Below are 24,927 nucleotides of genomic sequence, written 5' to 3'. Positions count from 1 at the left end.
AAGGACGCTGCAACAACAAACTAAAGGGAATGTGACAATGGATTCGTGCCTTCTAGAGTTTCACAGTGCTGAACCAATATTTATGAAGCCATAATTGTCCAGTTGGGACTAAAATGACATTATTTAGATGTATGAATGATCCCTGAAGGAGGAAACCACCCTGCTGACACATTCAGGGGACATTTTGCATTCTCAGTTTTGGGAACTTGTTGGTCTAAGCTGCTGTTTTTGCAGACTTGCAAACAAAGGAACCTAAAAAAGAAGGAACTGAGTCTCGCTTTGGTTCCAGACAGAAGTAAACATATCTACGTCGTTTGACTTCTGATGAAGAAATGTCTCCAGGAAATCAAAGAACACACTTCAGAGATGATAATATAGATTAAGACATACAGTTGCTGCTGCTGTAGAGGCGTTATTTTATATCACACTACCTTGCTCGGGATGACCCGCCCTTCCTCTGCCTCTGATTGGCTACATCCTGCCCGTTAAGTAATGCACATGTCTCACCAAAGATTGAACAGAGGTGAGATGTCTCACTCCACAGCCAAAACAGATATCTTTTAATGACTCGACATGCCCATACTCGAAACTGCCAACAAGTTGACACAACACTGACATGTCCTCTTGTCTACAGTTGCCTATTTACACATTCAGCTGTCATGAACCAAGCAGCAATCATATTTTGTAGCATAAGTCACCCTCTTTTATCTCTATCTTTGGTCTCTCACAACTCCTGAGAACATCTCTGGCTGCTAAATGCTCCAACATTTTCACCAGCTAGCTGCTAATTTTGTCTGTCTGTAGTTCAGTGCTGAGCACATAGCTGACAGTGGGTTTTTAGAGCTTTTCCTCTGAAAACAGCTGCGTCTGTTAATCTGTGTGAGAGGAGCAGGAGTGAACCAAAACAGTTAATTTCGGGGCTGTAAAAAACAAAACAGGCCAGAAAAATGCCATAAAGTTCCCTGTAGGGTTGCTGCCTATTGTGCAATGACAGTCTGAAACCATCCTGTGTTCATGGAAACACGTATTGGCTTACTCAGAGTATTTTCTGTGTATTGTGCATTATCCTTAAACAAATACGGCATTAGAGGATGATGAAAGAAATGGGCAATGAAAGAGTAAAGAAGATTAATGAGCACAGTTCTGATTAATGAGAGGTGGGAGGAATCATAACTGAAATAAAACAGCTGTGATGGGTGGTTTCCAGATGATGTAACGTGCTCTCAACAACAAAATATGTGTTACAAAAGACAGTGGAAGGTACAGTCAGATCACAGCCTGCGTGTCAGTGACTGTATGTGATCTTCCGAGATGGTTTTCTGTGTGGATAATGTGGACTGACAGAGCTGGAAGAGAGCTGTCATCAGTGCGTGTCTGCTGCCTGGTGCTGACAGACATGCAGTCATTGCCGGCTGTGTCTTGGCTGCTTCCTCCCGCTCAATCATATAATAAGAGAGACGGACGGAGCTGACTCGGCCATGAACTTCACATTCCACTTGACGTGTGGTTGTGAGGATTGCTCAAACCTAAAGTTTGTCTTTCTGTCTGTATTTACCAAACTCTTTTTTAGACACGCCTGCAGCATCGAGCGATGGCCTGGCTGTCGGCCTACCATGTCGGTTCAGACTGAAACTTCTTGAACCGATTACCATTAAACTTTGTACAGACGTGCATGTTCCCCAGAGGATGAATCCTAAAGACTTTGGTGGTTGGTTTGAATCCTAAACTTTAATCGTCGTCATTATTACCATTGTTATACTTTTAGTATTATTAATATCTCAATAAGTAAAGCTGTTATTACAGTTGAGGCTTCTGATATCCATCCAAAAGAGATCAAATATTTGCAGAGGAGGAAAAATGCGTGGCGTAACATCACTTTTGCGAGTCACACAGTTGTTCGGATTAAATGTGTTGCTGCATGCATCCCATCCCATGTAAACAGACCTAAAATCGCCAAGCAGAATGAAGAAATAGTGTCCAAGTAAACATAACTTTGGAGACATTGTGCCCAATGCAAAGTCATTGTAACACGAGGTACAAACAAACTGTGTGAACTCACAGTCCCGTTAGCAACTGAGCTAAACTAGTCAACAAAACAGTGGAGAGAAAACAGAGAAGCTGAGAGCGTGTTAGCAGCTAGCTCGCAGCTACAGCAGTTCACCCAGTCACCAAACTTGTAGACCCAAACATTTAGCTACTTTTTAATATACAGCGGACTTTTTTTTCTTCCTTTTTTAAAATCAATATCGAGCTGCTTTGCAAACATTTCCCCTCTCTCTTCCTCACAGCCCCCCCTCCCCGTCTCTGTCACACATCTCTCAGGCGGCAGGAGGAAGCCTCTCTGTCACAATGTGCCTGCTTTTTTCCTTCCAGGAGAGGATTGATGCGTCTCCCGTCTCTGTGACTGACAGACTACATAAACAGCTCAGCGAGTTGCTGAGAGCTGTCTGGCAGCCGGGCCCCCCTGTGCAGGCAGAGGCTGTGCTCACACTGATGTCCTGGGGGCCTGTGAGGGAGGAACGAGGGCCGGGGGCTGGCACTGTTCTCGTACGCCTACACCCCTGATGTAGAGACACAGTGTGCAAGCTGCTATTCTGAGGAGTGCATATAATTTGGCGTGATGTTCTCATGGTATTAACTTGTAATCTTAATTAATTCATGAACATTTGGACACATTTCGGAAGCATGTGTGATGTTTCCAGCGATATATCTCACAGCGAGTGTGTAATTTCTGCTTTGTGGTGCCCAGAACGGAGGGAAGGCAGATCCAGCCAAATTATGAAATGCAGCTAAACACCAAATTTTTCTTCTATATCAGTTAATTTTCTACGCAGATTTTTTTTTTTTATCAAAGTAAATAAGTTTGAATAGATCTTTCATATACGCCAACTTCTCCATTGGTGTTTGACTGAAAAGGTTTGTAAAACCAGTTCCCCTGTTGGTCAAAGAGCAGGATGATGCCTCCATCTGCTGGTGAAAATCTGTACATCCATTAGCTCACGAAAGAGCAGAGCTAAAACATTCAACACTAACGGGAACACAAAGGTTTCAAACAGCTGAATTTGACTTCTCACCATCATTTGTATCAATGAATCAAACTTTATTCGTACAGCACCTTTTAAAACAAATTAAAATGCACTTCAAAGTGCAGGAGTGCTGGCAGGAAAATGCCTGAAAAAAAACAGCCCCACAAAAAATATAAACAAAAAATAGATATATTTAAGGGGAATGCCAGAGGACACAAATACTTTGCCAATAATCAAAAATGCCTCTTCGGGGATAAAGAATCTGAAATATACTTCTTTTACAGCCTCTTGCAGTAAATCCAGAGGGACCTTGAAAGTCAGCTAAAATAAAAATAAAAGATAGCATGTGCTTCACAATAAGACTGCTACAGAAGTGCTGCACGAGTGATTGAAACAGAAAACATGATGAACACCGAGACAGCAAGAAAATATGGATTGTTAAAATGATAAACAATAAAGAATAAAAGATTATACAAGCAATAAAATAACAATAAACATTAAATTATAAAACCAAAACACTTAAAAACTGATTAAATAATGTTAATATATGTATAATTATTTGTATTCAATCATAGAAACCAGCCAACTAAATACGCCTGAGTTTTCTATCAAGATCCATGAATTATTCCAAGAAATTAACTAAATACAGAGAGAAAAAATTCCTGGATCCACACCTAAACCGAATGGGGTCTATTCTGGGCCGAGACCCATCCTCCATCCAAGTTTCGTAGAAATCCGTTCAGTAGTTTTTGTGTAATCGTGCAGACAAATCAACAAAAACAAACACAGGTGAAAACATGTGGCCCTTGGTGGACCCAACACATGTATTCCTATCACAGTAAAAGGGTTATTTCTCTTTGCAAATAAAGACACATTTTATACATTAAATGGGTTTTATTTTCTTGACGCATACATAGAAAAACAAACAACACAAAAATCTGTGTTTAAAAAAGTTAACACACACCTTCAGGTAACGTTAGGACTTACTGAAATGAACCTTTCCGATAGAAAAAAGCACATTTATTTATTTATTATTCATTTATTTATTTATGTTGTGATTAGATGTCGACTGATACGGCTTTGTCAGGGCTGACACCGATACGATTATTAGAAATCAAGGAGACTGGAAACTGATATTTGGGATAAAACCTGAGTACAATTTACTCAAGTTCTGTTGTCAAGTACAATTTTGAGATACTACTTTATTCTTCCTCTCCACTACATTTATTCTGATACATGTAGGTACTATTACTTTGCAGATTCAGTGTATTCAGTGTTTATAGGCTATAAATTGAGACTTGTTACCAATCAGTTATTGTTGTGTGCGGGACATAGAGTGTGAGGATGTTACATCAGAGACAAAGTGGCACATTTTAAAATCAGTTTTTGTAGCAGGTCCTCTTTCACAGAGTGCACCATGTTTCTACAGGAGCCCAGAACGGACAAACTAAACACCGACTCTGAAGAGGGACTTTCACGTTTTTAGCGGCCATCGTAGGGGAGGGTACGGAGGATAAGGCGAGGGGTATTCCACTAAATCGCACACGCTGGACCTTGAACTCTTACGGTTTGGTCTGTCTTGAGTTAATATGTTTACACAATACGTTTAAAAATAGACATCTTTCCAAAAATATACTTTATTTTGTTTTTTTCATTCACTTCATGAGTGTGAACATTTAGCATTAATATAAAAGGCATTATGATGATGAGTCCACTACAGGTTGATCAATATTATACTGTGTAACTCTTATGGCAATTGATTATCCAACCAAACCATCATACTTTGCATGATATAACGTAGAAATACGGGTCAGTCACAAACTGTCAGTGAGTCATAATAATCCAGATCTGATTGGGCCGTCAGACGACGACCTGAAGGATTTCAATAGCCTTCTTGAGTTTGGATTGGCTCGAGTCCGACTTGTTACGACCTCCTTTCTCCGCCGCGCTCGCCTTCTCACAGTGCTCCTGCTGGCCGCTCTGCTGGTGGCCGAATTCAAAGCTGATCCTGAGCTCTCCCATCTGACAGCGAGGGAGAACGTCGGGGATCCACTCGATCACAAACGGACTGGCCTCCTTCTGATCTGCCGAGCCTGGTCCTGCAGAGACGTACGACGGTGTTGATGAAGGTGTGCAGACTGAGTTCTCGGAGAGGAAAAAAAGCAGAAGTCACTTACCGACTTTGAGGAAGGTGCGGAGCTCCATCGGTCGTATCGCCTGCGGTCGATCCATCCTGAATCCCTCTGGTAGCTCAGGTTCAGGCGGAGGGTCGGGGCAGCGAAAACGTGAATAAGAGCCGTCGACGTTCTTTACAAAACTCTGGTAGAGCTCCAGAGGCAACTGGTGGACGGATGGTGATGTGGAGAGAGTTAATAGAGTGCAACTTAAAGCGTAGGTTTATACATATTTATGTAGTATAACAGAATTTATATACAACTTAGTATGATGAGATATTTATTTCAGCCTGTGAAGCAAAGTTATGAAAAACACAACGTGCTGTTTTCTTTCATTAGGCCTGTTACTCTGAGTGCACATTAAAGGAGCACTGTGTAGTTTTGGAGAAGAAATTCAATACATATTATTAATATAATAATGGTCAGCTCAATATATATATTTATATTTACAATATTAATGAGGTAATTCACAAACTCAGAAATATTACACCTTTACATGAGAGAGAGAGAGAGAGAGTTTACCTCTGGAGTGTCGAAGATGCGCTTGACCTGCATGAGGTTGGTGATGTGCCAGGTGTACTTGGAGAACGAGCCGAGAGGAAGTCCATCGTTTCTCACAAACGCTGACGTCCACACAAAGGGACGAAGAAAGAAAGAGAGAGTCTGTGTTTGTTCACCGCTGGTGGAAGATGCACTCAGATCCTATCTAACAAAGTAAATGTAGTAATTGTAAGTGCTGTGATGTTGCCAACTGGACTTGTCAAGAAACCACTTGGATGAGATGTGAAAAGTCTTCAAGAAACTTTATGAATCAATCAGAAAAGCAAATTAAATCAATAAAAACACTGTTGGATGTGAACAGAATGTGACATAGTTCAGGAGGACGGGACCGCGACTCGGGCCCGGGGACGTTTTTATCACAGCTTTGGTCTCAGTCTCAGAATAATTGCACCCATAACTACTGTGTATATGACAGAAATCGGCATTTTGTGCAATCTGGCGCCCTCCACAGTGTCTGAGTGCAACACCACTGTCATAAATATAAAAATCCCAGGTCTGTAACACATTGTCAGACGTAATATAGGTGCCAACTACAAACATTATGTAACTTTTTTTACCTTATTTTAAGGTTAGAAAGTTACATAATGTTGCTTTAATGCTGATGCATCATGTATTAAGTCGTATTTTACTGTTGTAGCAAATTTTTATTATTTTATATAAACGTAGGTAGATTATTATGGTGGTTTTGACGTGAGATGATTAATGAGGGTTGGAAAGACGAAAATGTACATTTTTTTGTTCTGTTCGCATATATTTTGCTGTTTTGGGAATTATTGGGTAGTTTTATTTCTTGGAGATTCAAAGAATTGCTTCAACGAAACCATCTGAGAAGTTTAGAAGGAAGGAAAATCTGTTTGTCGTCTGTAAATGTACTTAAAGTTACTTTCAACCACTGTGTTTAGCTGAGACGTCTCGATGAACAGCTACAGATTTAAACATTTGTTCCACCTGTTGTGAAGTTCGGCAGCCTCTTCTTCTTGGAGCCGAGCGACAGGCGATGCTGCAGAGCGTTGAAGAAGTCCTGGGGAATGTTGTACACCAGAGGTTGGGGTTTCCCTGACGGAAAAACAAGAAAAAAAATTGAATTACAATCAAAACAAATGCAATATAGAAGTATTTTTACTTATCGTCTCAGACTTTAGGACCCTACAGTTTATCTTCTAGTCGAAAACAACATGCATCTTTACCATCAAACTGGTAGTGCATCGTCTGGTGGATCCTCTCTGTGACACTGGAGAGCCACTGGTGGAAGCCCATCGTCACCGTACGCTCATCCACGGCCTGGTTACTGCCTGGAACAATCACATACGCATTAGAAGATCAAGTGACACGACAAACACTCGCTCATTAACTTCTTTGTCTCGACGTGGACCACCCGCCCACCAGATATTTAGTCTGTAAGCTTTTGTCTGTCTGTCACATGTAATTAACGAGGCTTGGAAATGTCTCACTAAAATATGCTCTGTGTTCTCTGCGTGTGACCCTGTTCTTTTTAATGGTGGATCAGGATTAGTGCGGCAGGATTAGATGATAAAGATAGAGACAGATGTCTAAGACGATGTGAGGCTCTTTAACAGGCAGATTGAGGCGGCAGAAAGATGAAAAGGCAGTGAGGAGGGGAGGGAGGGAGCACCTGGAGCCTTCAGCCCTCCAGCACCAGGGCCTTTCCTCTGACCAGCTCTCCTCGGGCCGGAGGCCGACACTCCCTCTTTCCCCAGCCCAGAGGGAGAGGCCACTGAGGGGGCAGGAAATTAAAGAAAGACGGGTCGGGAAAGATAAAGACAGAAAGAGAAGGGAGGACGGGTTCAGACAAACATGCTTTAGAGAATCATCCTGTTTTAATGAGCGATAAATGTTTGTAACAAATCTGTCAGGATGTGTTACGATGAGCCCACCAGAGAGAGAGTCATCCAGGCGGAGTTTCTTTGTTTTGTGGTGAGAGTTGAACGTCTCAGCCTGATGCAGAGGCTTCTCACTGGGACTGATGACTCTGCTGGTCGGGCTCTGCTGCACGCCTGAAAGGAAACCATGAGGATGTGAGTTAATAAACATGACAATTACAGGCTTCTGCCACCTGGTTGTATGGAGAGTTATTTCCTCTCATGCAGGCGGGAATGTACAAGCTAGTCGGTAGTCTTCTGTAGTCTTTGTGGTGTGTTCAAGTGCAGCTTTTTGGCTGAGACACAGGCAACGTGACATGACAGTTGACCCTCGACGCCGCTACTTCTTCTATGTCAGTTTGTGTGTCTGAGCTGTTTTTAGACCCTCAGTTTGGATAAGGACAATTTGCCAAAAACCCATCTTATAGGGAAAAAATGTAAGAAACCTCAAGAGGAATCCCTTCTCCCTCTCTTGTGTACAGAATAAATCAATATCGCAAAACAGACAATCAGGATGACAAAACTTTAGATAAGATAAGATCTTAGCCACATCACCTCCTCTCCACTGTGGAGACCTGGAAAGAAGACAAACTAAACAAAAGAAAGCAAATGTTCCAAAATGTCAAACTATTCCTTTAAAATAGCTTAAAAATAGTTTGAGTTACTGTACCACTGGGAGTGTAGTTGATGAAAGCAGCGAACTCTGAAGCCAGTTTCTCATCGCTTGCGAAGGCACACACACAGGCGTAGAAGTGAAGGCAGGGCTGTGATGTCACCGAGCTGGGAGGAGGCTGAGCGTTGGTGGATCCTCCTCCTCCATCAACACCAGCTTTACTCCTCTTGCTGCTGACCTGACAGGCACAGTGGAAAACACCGTGCTGCTGCTCTCTGCTCCGCCTCTCGCTCTTTACGCCCTCAGACAGTCCACCTGCGCCCACGGTGAGGTGCAGCAGCCCCAGAGGATGCTGGGAGTCTGTGTGGCACTTCACCACCAGGGTGTCTCTTGAGACGCGCTGCACCAGGGGCCCTGGAGACTCCGTGGCCAGCCTCCACAGCTCCTCCCTGGCCTGAATGGAGGCCTGTAACCCCTCCAGGACGGAGCTCTTTAAGGTCAGCGGCGTCGCTCGGCTGTGACACTCTATGGCTTGCTTGATGTGGACGCAGAGGCTGTCAGACGACTGTTTGGAGCTGGCGACCGCTGATTCTGACTCACTCTGGTTTGACCTCTGACCCTGCCTGCATGAAGGCACGAAGCAACGCCCCAGGTTGATGCGGGTCAGCAGGGTGGCTCCGTCACCTGTCGCGATGGCAGTATCGGTGGGAACAAGCTCAACAAAGCCCAGCTGTGTAGCTGTGGCTCCTCTTCCTCTGTGACACACTGAAAACACCTGCACTCCTCCACCCAATCCACCCACCAGGACTCCTCCTCCACCCTCCCGCTCCTTCCCTCTCTCCTCACTGTCTATTATCACCTTCACCACCTCCACTGCACACTTGCTGCTGCGGGCCACCGTCGCAGCGTTTCTGAGGGAGATCCCGCAGGCTTTGTTCTTGCAGCTGAGCCCGCGGGTGCCATTGTAGATGCCACACTGAGGACACTTGCGGATGCCCCGCAGCGTGGCCCGGCCCAGGTTGGAGAGGAAAGCGGGAGTCGTGGACGTGGTCTTTCTGCTGTCTCTCTGTTTTGCTGCAAGGTTGGCCTGGGTGGTGGAGGTCTGTGGGGTGGAAGAGGATGAGACCACGCTGGATGAGGAGGACACCGTCACTTCAGCTTCCATTTTCGGGGTCTTTTTAAAGGTTTAACTGGAAAACTTGACAAAGAGAGAATGACGAACATAAATGTCTGAGGAGAAAACAGGACAAGGTGAATGAGTGAATATTACGAGTAGAAATAACCAGACGGGCGAGTTTAAAAAGAAAAACTACTGCAGTAAATGTGAAATGTGAAAAAAGTAGTATGAAGCCTTTTGTGGCTCCAGAGGAAGCTGCATGTAATCTGAGAAATTGCCTCCAGTGATGTCACTCCGTTGCATTGTGGGTAATGTAGGCACCAAGTTTTGAAAAGCAGTCCACTGGTCTATAATGCTGATGGACAATTTAAAAACAAACGATTGAAACTGATACAGCAGAATCAGAGATATCGCCTTTTTATTCTGCATTCTTCCTTTTCAAAACCCGGCGCCTACATTACCCACGATGCAACTTAGCCACTCAGTGCTTACAAACAGTAAAGTCAAGTAAACATATTTTAATGTGTAAAAATTGGTGGCGTTTTCTTCCACTAACCACTTGCTCACACTAGTGTTAGTGTTACTGACAGTAGAAAGTGACGTGAATCCATAACATCAACACAAGCTTATTTTTAGACCAGGTAGTGTGGAGAGGAAGACGAGCGAGGGAGACGCAGGAGGAAAGGTAACGATATGATTACAGAGTCGGCCTATTTATTATTCTTGACAGGGCTGAGACGATCAAAGATTTTATTGTGGTAAGAGACGCACAATAAGTCGAACGTGGGGTATTTTCATTATCAGGGTAGTCGTGAATATCCTCACACGAATGACTTGAAAAAGCTGTCTAGCTCCAGACTGCAGTCCAATATTGGTTTCCTGTCACTATGGCTGAAGGCATTGCTTGGACACCGTCTATTCATCCTTTATTTGTGCAGGAAGACCTTCTGATTTATGATCACTTATTTAAGATTATTTGAGGTGTGTGTCTGCGTGTGAAGGTTAAATTGATTCTAGTATGTTTTAGTGCGATTTAAACTTTTATTTTTAAAGATTTAAGAATATTTTTTATGCTTATCAGGATAATACAGCGCATCACTACTATGTTGGACGAGATAATCATGACATGAAATTGTCATATTGTCCCATGCCTGATGCCAAATACGTATGTATGTGCATGAATGTGAAATAACAGTCATATGAAATGTGTCGTATTGTTTTTGGGGACCAAAAATATTCACAAAACACAAACTAAATGTTTCGAGACCAAATACAATAATGAGGAAAGCAATAGGAATCTGTTCACCAGAGTATGTCATCTGATAGCCTAATGTACTCTGTATTTCCTTTGTCTTTCACAATGTGACTGTTTGTCAGTGATGGAATGTAACTAAGTACATTTATTCAAGTACTGTAAGTACTGAGGTACTTGTATTCACAACTTTACTTCTACTCCATTACATCTCAGAGGCAAACATTGTGCCATTTACTCCTCCTCTCAGCTTTAGTTACTTTTCAGATTACATTTTTTTTCCACTACTTCCTGTCCAGTGAAGAGCACGTATCTCCAGATGTGTTGTTATTAAATGTTAAAGTAAAGGATGCGTTGGTCAAAATACATGAAACCACAACTGTCCCACTTTAATATTTAATAGATAATAAATGTTAGTATTTTAACAATACATTGAAACCGAACTTAAAATGGCGCCGGTTTTTATTTCAAAAATCTGGTCACCTTAATTAAAAAAAACACATAGTTTTCTTAAGTTTTGCTATCAATTACAGTTAAAACGTTTTCCATCAGACGTATCACGTATCCGTGTGTCCACCTCGCTGTGAACACACGCCCGACCTCACACATGACGCTCCTGTGCGTGTTTTGTAAAGCTAATGTTTAAACTACCTGTGATCCGCTTCTGTTTGGTCAAACTCAGCTGTGCTCTGGCCTCCAAAACCGTCTCGACCGTCGCCATTCCTCCTTACATCCCGACAACCGCATTGCGCCTGTAACGACACTCTCCATTGGTCGGAGGCCGTCACGTGGGTCAAAAAAGGGGGCGGCCTTTCCTGGAGCGCTGCATCACGGGAGGTGGAGTTTGTGCAGGTTGGCGGGTAGACGCTCGACTTCAGATTTCTACTTCAGTTTTTGTTGACATTTTTTTGACAGGTAAAGTCTCACTGTAGTTTGGCTGTTATTAAAACAAATAGTACGGGATTTAAAGCTGCAACTAATGATTATTTTAGTTGTCTGATCTATAAAATGTCAGAAAAAGGTGAAAAATGTCAATTAGTGTTTAGTAAGAGCCAAGATGGCGTCCTTAAATGTGTTCTTTTGTCGACTACCCACAGATTTTAGGTTTACTGTCATCAAGGAGGAAAGAAACAGGAACATTTAAACATTTACAAGATATTGTTATATTGTATTGATATTGATATTTTTTCTCAAGTAGGTCTACTGTACTTGGGTACAAATTTCAGGTACTTCAATACTTAAAATATTTTACTTTTTGAGGTTAGGACTCAGGACTAATAGTTGGAAGAAAAACAAGTATTGTGAAGGCGATGCTTTAGGCTCTGGGCAGCCTAATTCTGACCGCATTTCTCCCCAGTTTAAGTTTTTATACAAACAAATCAATTAATAAATGTAAAAATTAATCCATAATGACAATAATCATTAGTTGCACTACTTTACAAAGTAGCCTAGTTCAAAATGAGCTCCACCTCAACCAACTACAACAGTAAAACTCTGCTTTTACATGAACGCACAAGTTTTAATTATCCACTGATAATATATAGAATAGTCCTACAGTTGCAGCGGACATTAAGTACTTTAACTTTCAATACTTTAACACTTCCCTAATTATACTTGTATACTTTTATTTAAGTAACCATTTCAATGCAAGACCATAACTTGTTACCGAGTAGTTTTACTTAAGGATCTAAATACTTCCTCCAGTGCTGGGTTGTACTCAGCTTTTTAGAAATACTGACATCAGACCCAACACTGATGTTCAGCCTCAGTTGTGCTTTGTGTTTATGGCATGTCAACACACTAAGCTGAGGTGGTGAACATGGTAAACATGTCAGCACCATTGTGAGCATAGCGTTTAGCTTAAAGAACCACTGTCCCTTGGTACAGCCTCACAGAGCCTTAGCGTGGCTGTAGACTCTGTTTTAAAAAATACTGAACTTTCTCTGCAAGACAACTGTCTCCATTTTTCCCCAGTGAGAAGTACCAGATGACATAGATTTGTCCAGGAAACTTTTAAGCATCAGCATTTTAATGGGACAAAGCAAAAACTCAAACCATGTTACTGAAGCATCAACAGAACTTCCCTTGCCAAAACATAGGTTGAAAACATTCTTAGGCACCGCCTACTCTCGGATGATTTTTGGTTAAATTAAAAGTAACTCACTGATAAGGCAACACAATGGATTTTCCAACTATATTAAAAATGATGGTGGCCACAGTGCAAAAATCTGATCCTAAGAAGTAGAGCTGCAACTAACGATTATTGTCTTGATTAATCATTTAGTCAATAAAATGTAAAGTGAGCCCTAACTGACGTCTTCAAATTGCTTCTTTTGTCCAACCAACAGTCCAAAACCCAAAGACTCTTCATTTACCGTCATAAATGACAAACACAAGCAGCAAACCCTGACATTTAGGAAGCTATACCAGCAAATGCTTGACATTTTTGCTTTAAAACTGACTCGAACAAGTAACGGATAATCAAAATAGTTGGTAATTAAATTTCTTTCTTTCGACTAATTGTTGCAGCTCTACTTTCAAGGTTGTTTCTTCATCTATAAAAACGATCGTTATTTAGGTTTAAAACAGAATAACTTATATTATGTATTATTTGTCAATTGAAAGGCTTCTGCATTGCATAGCAATGCCGCTTGTCCTCGGAGCCTCTGGAAGAATCAAATGTTGCACTGTCTCTACTGTACACGGACCAGCACTGGACAGAGATGCTACTGTCAAAGAGCCGTTTCTGGGATCCATTACTCCAACCAGAAGCAAGCAGGCTTGCTTAATTAACATGTTGTCTTTATACAGATTCAGTACAATTGAGCAGACTGTTACATGAAACAGACTTCCAAAGGAAATTACAAAAGAACGTGGAATGCAAAAACATAAAAAAAAAAACAAAACCCTAGTATTTCAAATTTTGTGAAAAGATAACCTTAAGTATTTGTGCAATATTTGTCTGCCTATAAGTAAGATAAGAGTGGCAGTAATCCCTGCAATTGGTTTATTTGAGATATTGAAAATCTAATTTTAAAAAATAAAGTTGACAGTTGACAGCCACGTAATGTTTTATAAACAAACATAAAAGGTCTCACGTGTGACATGATTCGATGGTGTCACTGCAACATTTCTTTATAAGACAGTCCCAAAATCAAACACAAAAAGGCAAAAGCTCTTTATACAATGTCAGCATTTTAAAGACGGAAGATGACACTTGATGAAGATGAAAAGAAAAAAAAAAAAAAAAAGATGGCATAGTCCTTTTTTTGTTTCAGGAAATGATCAACTGGACGTTGTGTGTGTAAAAGCATCAGAGTTCATGCACACACGCAAGCATACACACATTATCCACAGACTGGATTCTCAGTCCGTTCAGTCCGTTCCGGGAGATGAAGTGAAAGAGCGCTGAATTTGATTTGTTTTGTTTGTCTGCTACCCCTCAACCTGCCTACTTCTACACAGTGATTTCCTACGTTTCACAGAGTGACTTGACAACACCCTGAGAACATGCTTGGACTTGTATTTCACTTCTGTTACAGGTGGACAGACCAAAACCGTGAGAGTAAGAGGTTCCAATTGAGAAAAAATAAAAATCGCACCTTTTACTATGGACTTGAAGGTTGGTAGCCTCGTCTCCCTGTCTGATTTTTTTTAACATTGGTATAAAATCGTGCCCTTCCTCTTTGGCTCTGAGGGGCTGAAAACAAACAAAACCTGGAGTTTTTACTTTAGATTTCATTAGCTGAACATTTCTTCCTTTTGAACTAAAATGTGGCTGTGCTAGAAATGTCTTGACACGGTCGTATATTTACATTTGGCCAGTTATCTGCAGGCATTACAAAAATACGCCAAACAATAAAATGGGCCCAGGAATGCAAGGTGCATTAGCAATGGCTGTTTGAACAGTGTTAAAGTGTTCTGGAGTGGACTGTTTTCTTTACACTTGCAGATTTGGGCAGTGGGTGAGGTTATGGGCTGGTAAGGTTGATAAAATGGCGGACCAGCCTCACTAACAGAATAACTTGTGTGTGGTAACAGAGAGAGCACATCTAATGCGCTCCATCCCCCAGCAGAGTATCATCCTTGTGGCCTCGGAGGCTTACAGAGGGCTACTGTGGTCAGCGATCAGTGGGTGTGGTAGCCAGCAGTGCTCATGCCAGCCTGGTTGGTTAGCACAGTCCCGTTGACTCCCTGCCCGGGCTCCACCATGCCCCCGTTGCTCACAGCGCCCACGCCTGTCCATCCAGCACCAGCATGTAAATGACTGAAAAGAGCAGACAGAAACAATATGGTTAGAAAAAATGTGTCAGACTAAGATTACTCTCATTACTTCAAGCATGTTGAGAAGACTGGATAGCTATCAGATTTCAATAGAGCCAAGTGTAAATGCACATCAAGAAGCACTGGAGATTGTTTATGAATACAGTTTGTCCATATTTGTGTTATTTTTTTGAATAGTTTATGGCCACAGTAGCTTACTGAAATGCTAAGGTGGACAAGTTATTCTTCTTCTGGCATTTATGGCAGTTTTCAAAAAGCTTCAGGTGCATTACCACCACCCTCTGGACTGGATCAGGGCTTATGATGATTTTAATGTAGGCTGAAATAAACCGTAGCTAAGGCAGCTAACTGTGTAAGCTTCTGAACTGGTAGAGAGGTTAAGCTTGAAGACTACATAAAACATGTTAAAAACTACAATTACGACCTTGCGGTTGTATGCCTCCACACACAAGTATGTCACGGCTTCATCGTTTTATCCTAATAGACATTTGTGTAAAATTAGAAGAAATTCCCTCAGGGTGTTCATGAGGCATCGTGTTCACAAGAGGATGGACGGACAACCTAAAACATGAAGCCTCCAGCCACAGTTATTGTCGACGTGGAGGCATAAAAAGTTACAGTTATTGTCGCCCTTTCAGCAACACACATTTTGCAAAGCCAGTTCCACTGCGAACATTCAGCATATCATGACCACCACTTTATCACAGCAACAAAAAAAAAACAGTACATATGGTGACCACACAACATAGTCTCATATTCACTCATGAAACGAGGCAGGACTTTCCACTGTTACTGATATCACAGATACTTTTTATGGGCACTTTTGGCAGTGGTCCAAGTCAAATCACACCGTGCTGATTTACATTTCCATCACATGTCTAACTGCATTGAGTTGAGTGGAGCCTGAACCGCCTCCCAAGTGGGTTGTGGTGACATCCTGTGGTAAACATAAGTATTTTGTATGTCCAATAAGGAAACAAACACATTTTGTCCCCTTTACTCTCTGGTCGTCTCTGGTACTCACTTGTAGCCCTGCTGATCCCAGGTCTGTCCATAGACTCCATAACTCGGCACCTGCCATCCATTGGGCACATACTGGCCAATCTGCTGCGTGTTGCTGTACCATTGACCCCACTGACTGTAGGGCTGCGCTGCGAAGCTCACCGTGTTCTGCTGACATACAGAAGAATATTTCAGGACGCAGAGGATCACATTACAGCAGCATCATACAGCAGAACAGGATCTCACAGTCAAATGGACGAGCAGTCTAACAGTCCATCACCAGGGATTTCATTTAATGTAAGTAGTCCAAATTATAGACAAACAACATGTTGTATTGAGATGATCTTGGTGCATACCTGTGGCATCTGTACCTGCTGTATGGGGCTAACCATGTCTGTTGTTTCTTTGCCCCAGTAACACTTCACAACATAGCCCTCTATGGTTGTGCCATTGACAGATACGATGGCATGAGCTGCTGCTTCATGGGAGTTGAACCTGCACACAGAGATTAGATTGTTTAATTTCATCCTGCACTCACGCAAGATTCATATGTGACAATTTAGCCTTCAGCGCATCAAGTAAACAGCTGTCAGGTGAGTCAGAAAGTCAGCTTACCTTACAAATGAGTAGCCTTTGTCTGGGAAAACACGTATTTCCATTATTTGGCCGAAGGGAGAGAAGGTCTGTCTCATAATTTGCTCTGCAAACAAAATAAAAACATGAATATTCCATGTGCAGAAAGTGCTTTTAAAGCTGCAGCTTACTCTTATCGACAAAGTAAGACTCACCTGTGAGACCCATTGTGACTCCCCCACAGTAGACGGTGCAGTTGCTGGGGCTGGACTGGTTGACCACCTCATCAAAAGATAGCTGCTTGGTATTGGATGCTAAAAAAAACAAAAGTTAGAACAAGGTTTTACGTATTTTTTTAATTGTCCTCCTTTAAAATCTTTATTTTAAAATATGAAGAGAAAAAATTAACCAAAAAACAGTAAAAAAAAATAAATTAAAAATTAAAAATAAATAAAAAGGGCTCCAAAACAGCGTGTCTGGTGTAATCCAAGTCTGTTGATTGATTTGAAAAGACGTTGAACTTACTTTCATTTGTAGTTTTCGGAGCAGGCTTCCTCGTGGCCCAGTTGGTCCGAATCTGCCTCCCTCCCAGCCACTGTCCACCCATCTGCTGTATGGCGTTCTCTGCATCCTGAGTACACAGAGGAAACAAACTGCTGAGTCATCAAGCTGAACATCAAATACAAAACATCTGACTGTAAACCCTGTCCTCAACAATATCAACCTCCTAATGTTTTCTCAGTCCTCTAACATGGGCATCATTGGCACACTTACCCATTTGTTGAAGAAGGAGACAAAGCCATAGCCTTTAGATTTACCTGTGGCCATGTCTTTCACCACGCGACAATCCCTGTGGAACAAATACAACACAGTCAGCCAAGAAATTCATTATTAACCAGGTCTCAATAAAGAGGCTGACATGAAATAAAACAGACATCATATATGACTGATAATTATCACCAAAAGGCACTCACGATATTTTCCCAAAAGGAGCAAACGCTGCTTTAATGTCATCTGTGGTTATTTCAGGACTTAGATCTCCAACAAAGACATGGAAGTGACCTAGAAAACAACAACGAAAAGAAAAACAGCCATTTACATCACAATTCATACACACAAGTCTGGCTTGAAGAACATACAAGAATGCCTAAAAAAATATTAGAATAATTAGTCTTCTATTTTATTGTTGAAGGTATTTTTATGTATATTTTTAACCAACAAAAAACAGGCTTAATAGGTATCAAAGTCAGAAAACCTCTAAGTCAACACAGAACAGATATCTAATGACGAAATAAAACCACTAAATGTAATATTACAGCCAGTGAAGTATAAAAAAAGTAGCATTTATGTAATATATTACTGTACAACCTGTTTATATTACAGTTTATTATATTTCATAATATATTGATATAGTTAAACATTTCTCCACTATTTTGTGTATTAGATTCCTATTTTGCTTTCATGGACATATTTGTATGAGCACTGTTGGAGGGAATCTGTGACCTTAGTATTTTGTTGCTAACAACTGCTTTGCTATAACTGTTGTGCAAATGAAAATAAAGAGCATGAACATGTCTTGTATTGTGTATACTGTAGACCAGACAGAATGAAATATACTGAGTATTGTGGATAGAGAGAATTCTGATAAAGTCTCCCTTGAACCTTTGAGGAGATATCATGTATCAATGAGATATTTGTTTCTTTCCACTCACTGCTTGTGTCTTTCTTTTGGCTGGTTGGCGTCGTGGCCCAGTTGACCTTGACTTCCTATAAGAGAAACAGTTGTAGAGACGAGGAAGAGGAGAAAGGTGAGAAGTGAAGTACGCTTGCAAAAGAGAGGATGGTGCTTTTTCTTTGATTAGAGGTTTTGTCACACACCAGTTTTACAAAAGGTTATATTTTGTGATTGAGATAGTTTTTTTTTTTAATAAGCTGGTCTCTGTATGCCACATTTCGGTTCTTAAACCACCACTACAAATTGATCTATCCATTGTTAATATCTAATTTTACATACCTTTGCATTAATAATCAAACAGTATAATACAGTGGAGAATATAAAGGGATATCACCTTCATAATCAGGAACATTTCAGTCTCAGTCTAGTAAAAATTTGGAGCAAAACTGTAGGAAGTAAGGTCCAAATAACAAGGGACTTACAAACAAGTGATTTTTACGAACTTGTTATACTCCTCAAATGGTCCTTCAATACCTGTTGAGGATAAAATATTTTCAACTGAATGTATTTCTCTGGAAGTTGCTCTTATGTGGATTCTATGTGGAAATAAGTTTGCAAAAAGAACACATAGCAGTAAAGATGTAGGGGCACAGAAGAGCATTAATTAAAGGAGATCAAAGAATGTTACACGTAGCATGATTACACAGCAGGGCCATGTTAAATCAATTCATACACAGATGGCAAACTCACTTAAGAAAAATCTTGATTAAAGCAGAGACAGCATGGCGCATGAAGTGACAGTAAAACAACACTATTTACACTTAAGTAATTTCCAAAAGTAAGTTATCAGTTTATTAGTTATGCCTGTAATGTAATCCAAAACAAAAGCCTGCAAAACCTGACTTTAAAGCTTACAATGTTCAGTGTTTGTTATAACAATGCACACTTAAAACTATTCAACTGGTCAAGTAATTAACTCAAGCTTTAAAAATTTTTTTTTTTACTTCATTTGTCAAATTTCTAAACTCTAGGGGTGTAACGGTACATTTATTGATCCCAAAAAGTGACTGTATGGACGTCGTGGTTCTGTGCAAGCAGTCATACGAAGAATATGTCACATTATGGCGAAATGACGTCAGTGAGAGCAAGAATAACCGTTCAGACCCGCGCTCCAATCCAGTCACTGCCATTGAACAGCAAAAGCAGAAGATGACGACGCAATTACACAAGAGGAAGAGGAAGACACCGAGACTGATACGCTACGACTAGATGAGACACCGTTCTTAAAAACCAGCAGTGTGGTAAAGCTTCTGAGTGTGACTGGTGGATTAGACGAGGGTGGTGTGCTGGTGTTGCTTGACAGTTGCATGTGTGAGGAAACGCATCAAATACACGTAAAAAAAACAAACAAGTACACTGTTTGTAAGCAGCATCTACATGTAAAAGCAGACACGGTCAAAAATGTTACCGGGAGTGTGTGCTCACGACAGGCTGTGCCACCTATCTCAGGTGAAGATAGGTGCAACAAACTTGCTCTACGGTCTATCAAAAATAAATGAAAAGAAACTTACATTTTAACTTTTGGTATTTTTTGTTTCTGTTATTCCCCGATGTACCGAACCTTGACCCTGAAACCGTAGTACGTACCCAACCATGACTTCTGTGTACCGTTATACCCCTACTGAACTCTGAAGACTATTCTGATAAACAAATAAAAATTATTTCGGCTCATTTTTTAAGCAAAAATCCCCACAAAATGTACTGGTTCCAGCCTCTCCAGTGTGAATATTTGTTGGTTTTCACAGCCATCTCTGATATTAAAATTAGTCTTTGGTTTTGAACTATTAGACAAAAAAATGTATTAACGTTTTCATTTTGTGAAACAATCGATTAGTATAAAGCAGTTATTAGTTGCAGCCCAATGAACAATGGCTCGAGTTGATTTTCTTTCCTTTGAAAAGGGCTTAAAATGCAAAATATTAAACTTCAGGTTTTTCCTGGCTGCTCGAACTTCAATTATATTGTGCCACAGAGCAGAAATGTTTGGCGATAATTGCAATGTTGTTAAAAGACAAATATTATTGGAACTTGGAGTCATAACAGCTCCTAAAGATTCCTAAACCTACAACTGTGAGGGACAAAACACATAAAAAGGCTGCTTTGAATCCCTACCATGAGAGTAAAGGAAAACATTACAAACATCTCACATTGTCATGTATTTAAATATTAAGTTTTTAGGATTCTGATACTTCACAACAGTTAGGTCACAGAGCTCAGACCCAATTCATTTGAGATTGTGCACAGAAGAAAAATGTGCACAAGGGGAATAAAACAAATTAAATGAAGTGGAGCAGGAAGATAAGGTTTAACAAGATACAAGCTTTTTTCAGCTGCTTCATTTGAACCCTGCCCACCCAGCCTTGCCCTAGTTGACTCACCCAGGAGAATTGATTGCTTACCTTACCCAGAATTTTCCGACCATTCATGGCTGCAATTGTTGCAGTGGCATGTCTATGCTCATAGAACTCCACAAAGCAGTAAGGATCATGACCTGCTGTCTGGAGCGGACAGAAAACACAAACATTTAACTGAAAAATCACATTCGGTCATCTGTTTTTGTAGTCAAAAAATGTCATTAAAAGGACGAATAAAGGCATTTGCAGGAATGTCAGAAATGCTCCTTTTCGTCTCAGCCGGCTGGGGAGGCGTGTTGCTAGTGGTACTGAAGAGTTAGGACAACACCAGAATGGAAGGGTATATGCATGTGAGCAGCTAACATGTATTCATGTTCGTGGTTTCAGATCTCTTTTAAAAGGAGCAAAGGACAAGCGATTTATAGAGCAGATAGTGTGCTGTAGCTGACAGAAAAATGCAAATATTCAATGTGGCCATTATTCAAATTAAAGTATGAATAATGACATCAGCATTTATTTTAAAAGGCAGGCTGTAATACTCCTGGCCACTGGAAAAATAATGAGGAGGTGATAAAATCAGACCACAAGGAGAGCAAAATGTTAATGCATGAGGCGTGTTGTGGCCAAAGCATGTTCGCAAGCGAGAGAAGAAACAAAAAAAGATGACAAACTTACATCTACTATCATTTTACAGCTCTTGCAGGGTCCAATCTGGCCAAACAACTCCAAGATGAGGGCCTCTGTCACATCCCTGGACAGATTCCCCACATACCTAGATTAAAAAAAAAAAAAAAATGGACATAAGACACAGACAGCACTAATGAATGTTTTGTGATGTAATAGCTGATTTTACATCTAGTGTGGGTGCCAAAGCAGGAGCAAGCTTTTCCTCCAATTATATGAAAATCCAGCCTGGGAGAGAAACACCAATTGTGGCCTGTGACTTGTTAGGTTGTCCCAAAGGAACTCTATCAGCAGCCCCTGGACTGGCTGGTTTTTAGATTGTTTTTCATTTCTACACAGGCCTGTGCACTGCTACATATAGGAATATTATCTGCCTGGACCACAAATAGGTACAGGGGAGGTAAGAGTAGAGCAGCTTAGCTCATTTTTCTTATTTGTGTTGCGTTTGTGTCCATTTCCCTAATTTTCCCTATAAACAGTAAATGGACTAGAAGACTCTTTTGTGTTTTGAGTTGTAACTAGAGCTGCAACGATTTATCGGTTAGTTTTCAGGTATCTCTTTAGGATGTCATCATGGGCCTAACCCCATCTTAAAGACCACAAACCTATTGAATTAATCAAGAAAATAATCGACAATGAAAGTAGTTGTTATATTCAACTACAAAAACATTAAAATATCCATATTTACATAACCTTAGTGTCAATTCAGCCAGCTCTTTGAGGTATTTCTATACTGTAATCAGCTGTTGCTATCACAGAAGAAAAGACTCCACATGGAATTTTACCATTAGAAACCCAATAAAATAGATATCAGCACCCTTAAATAGGCAGATTTCAAGGGCACATTCAGTATTAAAGGCAATTAAATCTCAAGGCCGTCCAGAAAATTGATCTGGAGTCTGCACAGCCAAACATAAAGTGCATCTAAGGACAACACACATCATTGAAATCCCAGCTATTGACCTTGTCCTTACATCACTGCTGGCTTTAAATAGAGTGGAGTTAGCTAATCTTAACCTGCTAACAAAAATAACCCGGCTACCAAATTAACATCAGCATTAGCACGTTACTATTTATCGAGGTTCCTGCTAACAATACAAATGTTCCTGGGCCTATGCCATATTTATTCTCTCGCCTTAGTAACGCTATGGAGGTGATTGCACACCAATCTCCATAGGAAAAACAGGCAGTTTAGTGTTCTCCTGCTCGTCGTCATTTCTGCTTGCAGTGTATAGCAGCGTCTGATATATTTGGCTAATATCTTTAGGCCGCTATTTTGTTCGGCATACGCAAAACACACCAAGAAGCATTTATTTTATTATCAATCCTCCTTTTACAGCGGGGTTTTCTTGACGAGCAGTGTGAACCGACGGGTTAATTTAACTAAGATGTTTCTGGAATTAGCTTGCTAGCATTAACGTCCTACCGGATTTAGCGATGCGTTTAGTTTTTGTTAAACCGCGTTAGCTTTGAAGAAAACTAACAAACAATTATCGCATTTGTAATTGAGCGAGAGGTCCAGTCGTAACAAGCCAGGGAAAGGAACATTTTTGGACTGAAGTGCGCGCTGGATAATAGGCTGCCAGTGGATGTTAGCTAGCTACGTGACGAATACAAGTGGTTAGCTAACGGTAACGCAGGAACACACACTTACAGGGTTTTGGGCTGGTCATCGTCCATTCTGTTGAAGTTGCTGGCCGAGAACAAGTCGCGACCCTGAGAGCAAATCCACGACTGTCGCGGGCAGCTGCCTTTGACACCGTCAAGTAATTTTATTGCGCAGTATGAACTGATTTACCACCGCTGTTAGCTCCAGAGTGAACAATGGGTAGCCGACAAAGATGGCGGAGAGACCGGGGCCGACACGAAACACGCATGCGCAGTAGCTCAACCAACGGCTACTTAACTAGCCATATTACAAAATACAGTCGACTGTAAACATGACACACGTTTCATATGGATAAACGCAAATTCACCGATGAAAAGTCTCTTTTTTCCCAGTTTTTCGTTAAGAATATGAGCATTACTTACAGATATTAAATCTTAACAGCTGCATGTTATGTCGAAAAACATAATTTTACTGGTTTCAAGTCTATTTTGCTTCTATAGGATCACAACAAACGAGTAAATAAAGCATTTAGTAAATAAATTAACACGTCTTCTTTCAAACTAGTGGAAAGAAAATGTCCAAAATACACATTTAAGAGTTTATCTTAGTTCTAGACATTTATGCAAATTTTGAAACATTTAATTAGATAGCCTCGTTTGCATATTTAAACATGAGATATCAGATAACATCTGCTTATGGCTAATGGATAATGGTTTGTTATATGTCAACAAAACAAATGTGTTATGTGACTACTGGGTAGAGATGTAAGAGAGAGAGAGAGTTGCTATGCTAAATTGTATCTGTAATGTCTTCCCAGCTGTAAACAACAGATGCACTTTTTGTGATTGTGAGGGGGAAAAGTTTGAATAAAGTTATTTTTGAAAAGTACCAGCAAAGATTGATATGTTTAGACTACTCATTATTAACAAAACCAGTTTCTGGTCAGATGAAACATGCATGATTAACTTACTTAATATCTTAGCAATAATGATATCCACAAGATGACATGGCTTAAAAAGATTCCCCCTTCTGTTTGTAGGCCCTTGTTGCATGAAATCTGACAGTTAAATGCAGTCCAATCAAAGTAAAATATGCAACAATTTAGGAGATCTGAATGTACTTTATGTCTAAAACCATATCTTACTTTACACATCAACATATGTGTCGATTTGATAAAATAACAAGCATTGTATGGTGACTTATATACCATATTTTAATATGCAAATATAACATATTTATTTTTAATTTAACATATAATGTATTCAATTCTGCCAGTTCTGCAGGTGATGAATGTGTCACATGTAGCTCGCCTGATGGCTCAATGGGACTAACAATCAAAAACGAAAAAATCCAGCCCAGTGGCAGACCAAAAAGCAAAGTGAAAGCGAGGTTTATAGAGCACCAATCTATATGTGGATTCATTTTTTCTACAGCCAGTAAACTGTGTAATCTGTATTTACTCCAGAATTCTAAGTTATAGCAAAAAAGTTGTAAATTGGCAGTTGAAATTATTGTATTTTTTAATTAACATACTTTTTTGGGGGGGCTTTGGACATCAAAATTGCATGTCAAATCATTTTTGAATTTTTAGACCAATTTGATACTGAAATGTGGCATGTACCTGACAGTGTGATTTAAAGTAACATTTCTTGATCCCCTTGCTAACCTAACTCTACATGACACACTTATGTAGCTGGAGGAAGAAAAAATATTGACCAGCTACATAAGTGTGTCATGTAGAGTTAGGTTAGCAAGTAAAGATCTGAGAGGGAGAGTTTCTATTTAAAATTGTACACAGGTATTACTACCCTATCTAATTTCTTTCCAACTGTAAACAACAGATGCACTTTTTGTGTTTGTGAGGGGAAAGATAGTTTTGCAGGTGAAACTCAAAATGAAGAAGACACAAAAACAAACTCCATGAACAAACTACGATCCAGCTGCCATGCCATTCTGATTCTGGCTCTGATTCTGGTCTGTGTTTTGATCATCTGCCTGGTAATTCAGATTAACAAAGTCAGATTCTTGTCTGCTGAAAAATACAGAGCTGGAGCTGCGCTTGG

At 40.5% G+C, this 24,927-nt stretch overlaps 2 protein-coding genes across 7 annotated transcripts; both read right to left on the bottom strand.

Moving 5' to 3' along the window:
* Window positions 1-3,772: 3,772 nt before the first annotated feature.
* cUnh2orf42 (chromosome Un C2orf42 homolog) lies at window positions 3,773-11,381 on the bottom strand. 3 transcript variants are annotated; one of them, XM_084382686.1, is made up of 9 exons: window positions 11,275-11,381; window positions 8,312-9,452; window positions 7,657-7,776; window positions 7,395-7,496; window positions 6,949-7,053; window positions 6,710-6,817; window positions 5,723-5,823; window positions 5,204-5,366; window positions 3,773-5,125 (listed from the first exon to the last, which is right to left on the bottom strand). In XM_084382686.1, the coding sequence occupies exons 2-9, from the start codon at window positions 9,417-9,419 to the stop codon at window positions 4,887-4,889; spliced, it is 2,046 nt and encodes a 681-aa protein (XP_084238812.1). In that variant the 5' UTR covers window positions 9,420-9,452; window positions 11,275-11,381; the 3' UTR covers window positions 3,773-4,886. The 3 variants fall into 3 exon arrangements, with proteins under 3 accessions (XP_084238812.1, XP_084238813.1, XP_084238814.1); XM_084382687.1 differs by having other exon boundaries at window positions 8,312-9,484; window positions 11,275-11,377; XM_084382688.1 differs by lacking the exon at window positions 7,395-7,496 and having other exon boundaries at window positions 3,775-5,125.
* A 1,250-nt stretch (window positions 11,382-12,631) lies between these two features.
* On the bottom strand, window positions 12,632-23,111 carry LOC311275308 (cytotoxic granule associated RNA binding protein TIA1-like). Of its 4 annotated transcripts, none has more exons than XM_084383748.1 (12): window positions 22,910-23,111; window positions 21,247-21,343; window positions 20,617-20,715; window positions 18,195-18,249; window positions 17,457-17,544; window positions 17,257-17,332; window positions 17,008-17,113; window positions 16,698-16,796; window positions 16,525-16,609; window positions 16,266-16,404; window positions 15,932-16,080; window positions 12,632-14,890 (listed from the first exon to the last, which is right to left on the bottom strand). In XM_084383748.1, the coding sequence occupies exons 1-12, from the start codon at window positions 22,933-22,935 to the stop codon at window positions 14,752-14,754; spliced, it is 1,158 nt and encodes a 385-aa protein (XP_084239874.1). In that variant the 5' UTR covers window positions 22,936-23,111; the 3' UTR covers window positions 12,632-14,751. The 4 variants fall into 4 exon arrangements, with proteins under 4 accessions (XP_084239874.1, XP_084239875.1, XP_084239876.1 ...); XM_084383749.1 differs by having other exon boundaries at window positions 15,932-16,077; XM_084383750.1 differs by having other exon boundaries at window positions 16,281-16,404.
* Window positions 23,112-24,927: the final 1,816 nt, after the last annotated feature.

Source organism: Pagrus pagrus (genome assembly GCF_965226575.1).
Source record: "Pagrus pagrus genome assembly, chromosome: 19".
Taxonomy (NCBI): domain Eukaryota; kingdom Metazoa; phylum Chordata; class Actinopteri; order Spariformes; family Sparidae; genus Pagrus; species Pagrus pagrus.
The sequence above is the reverse complement of the archived record's forward strand: the minus strand, read 5'-3'. Positions and strand labels throughout refer to the sequence as shown.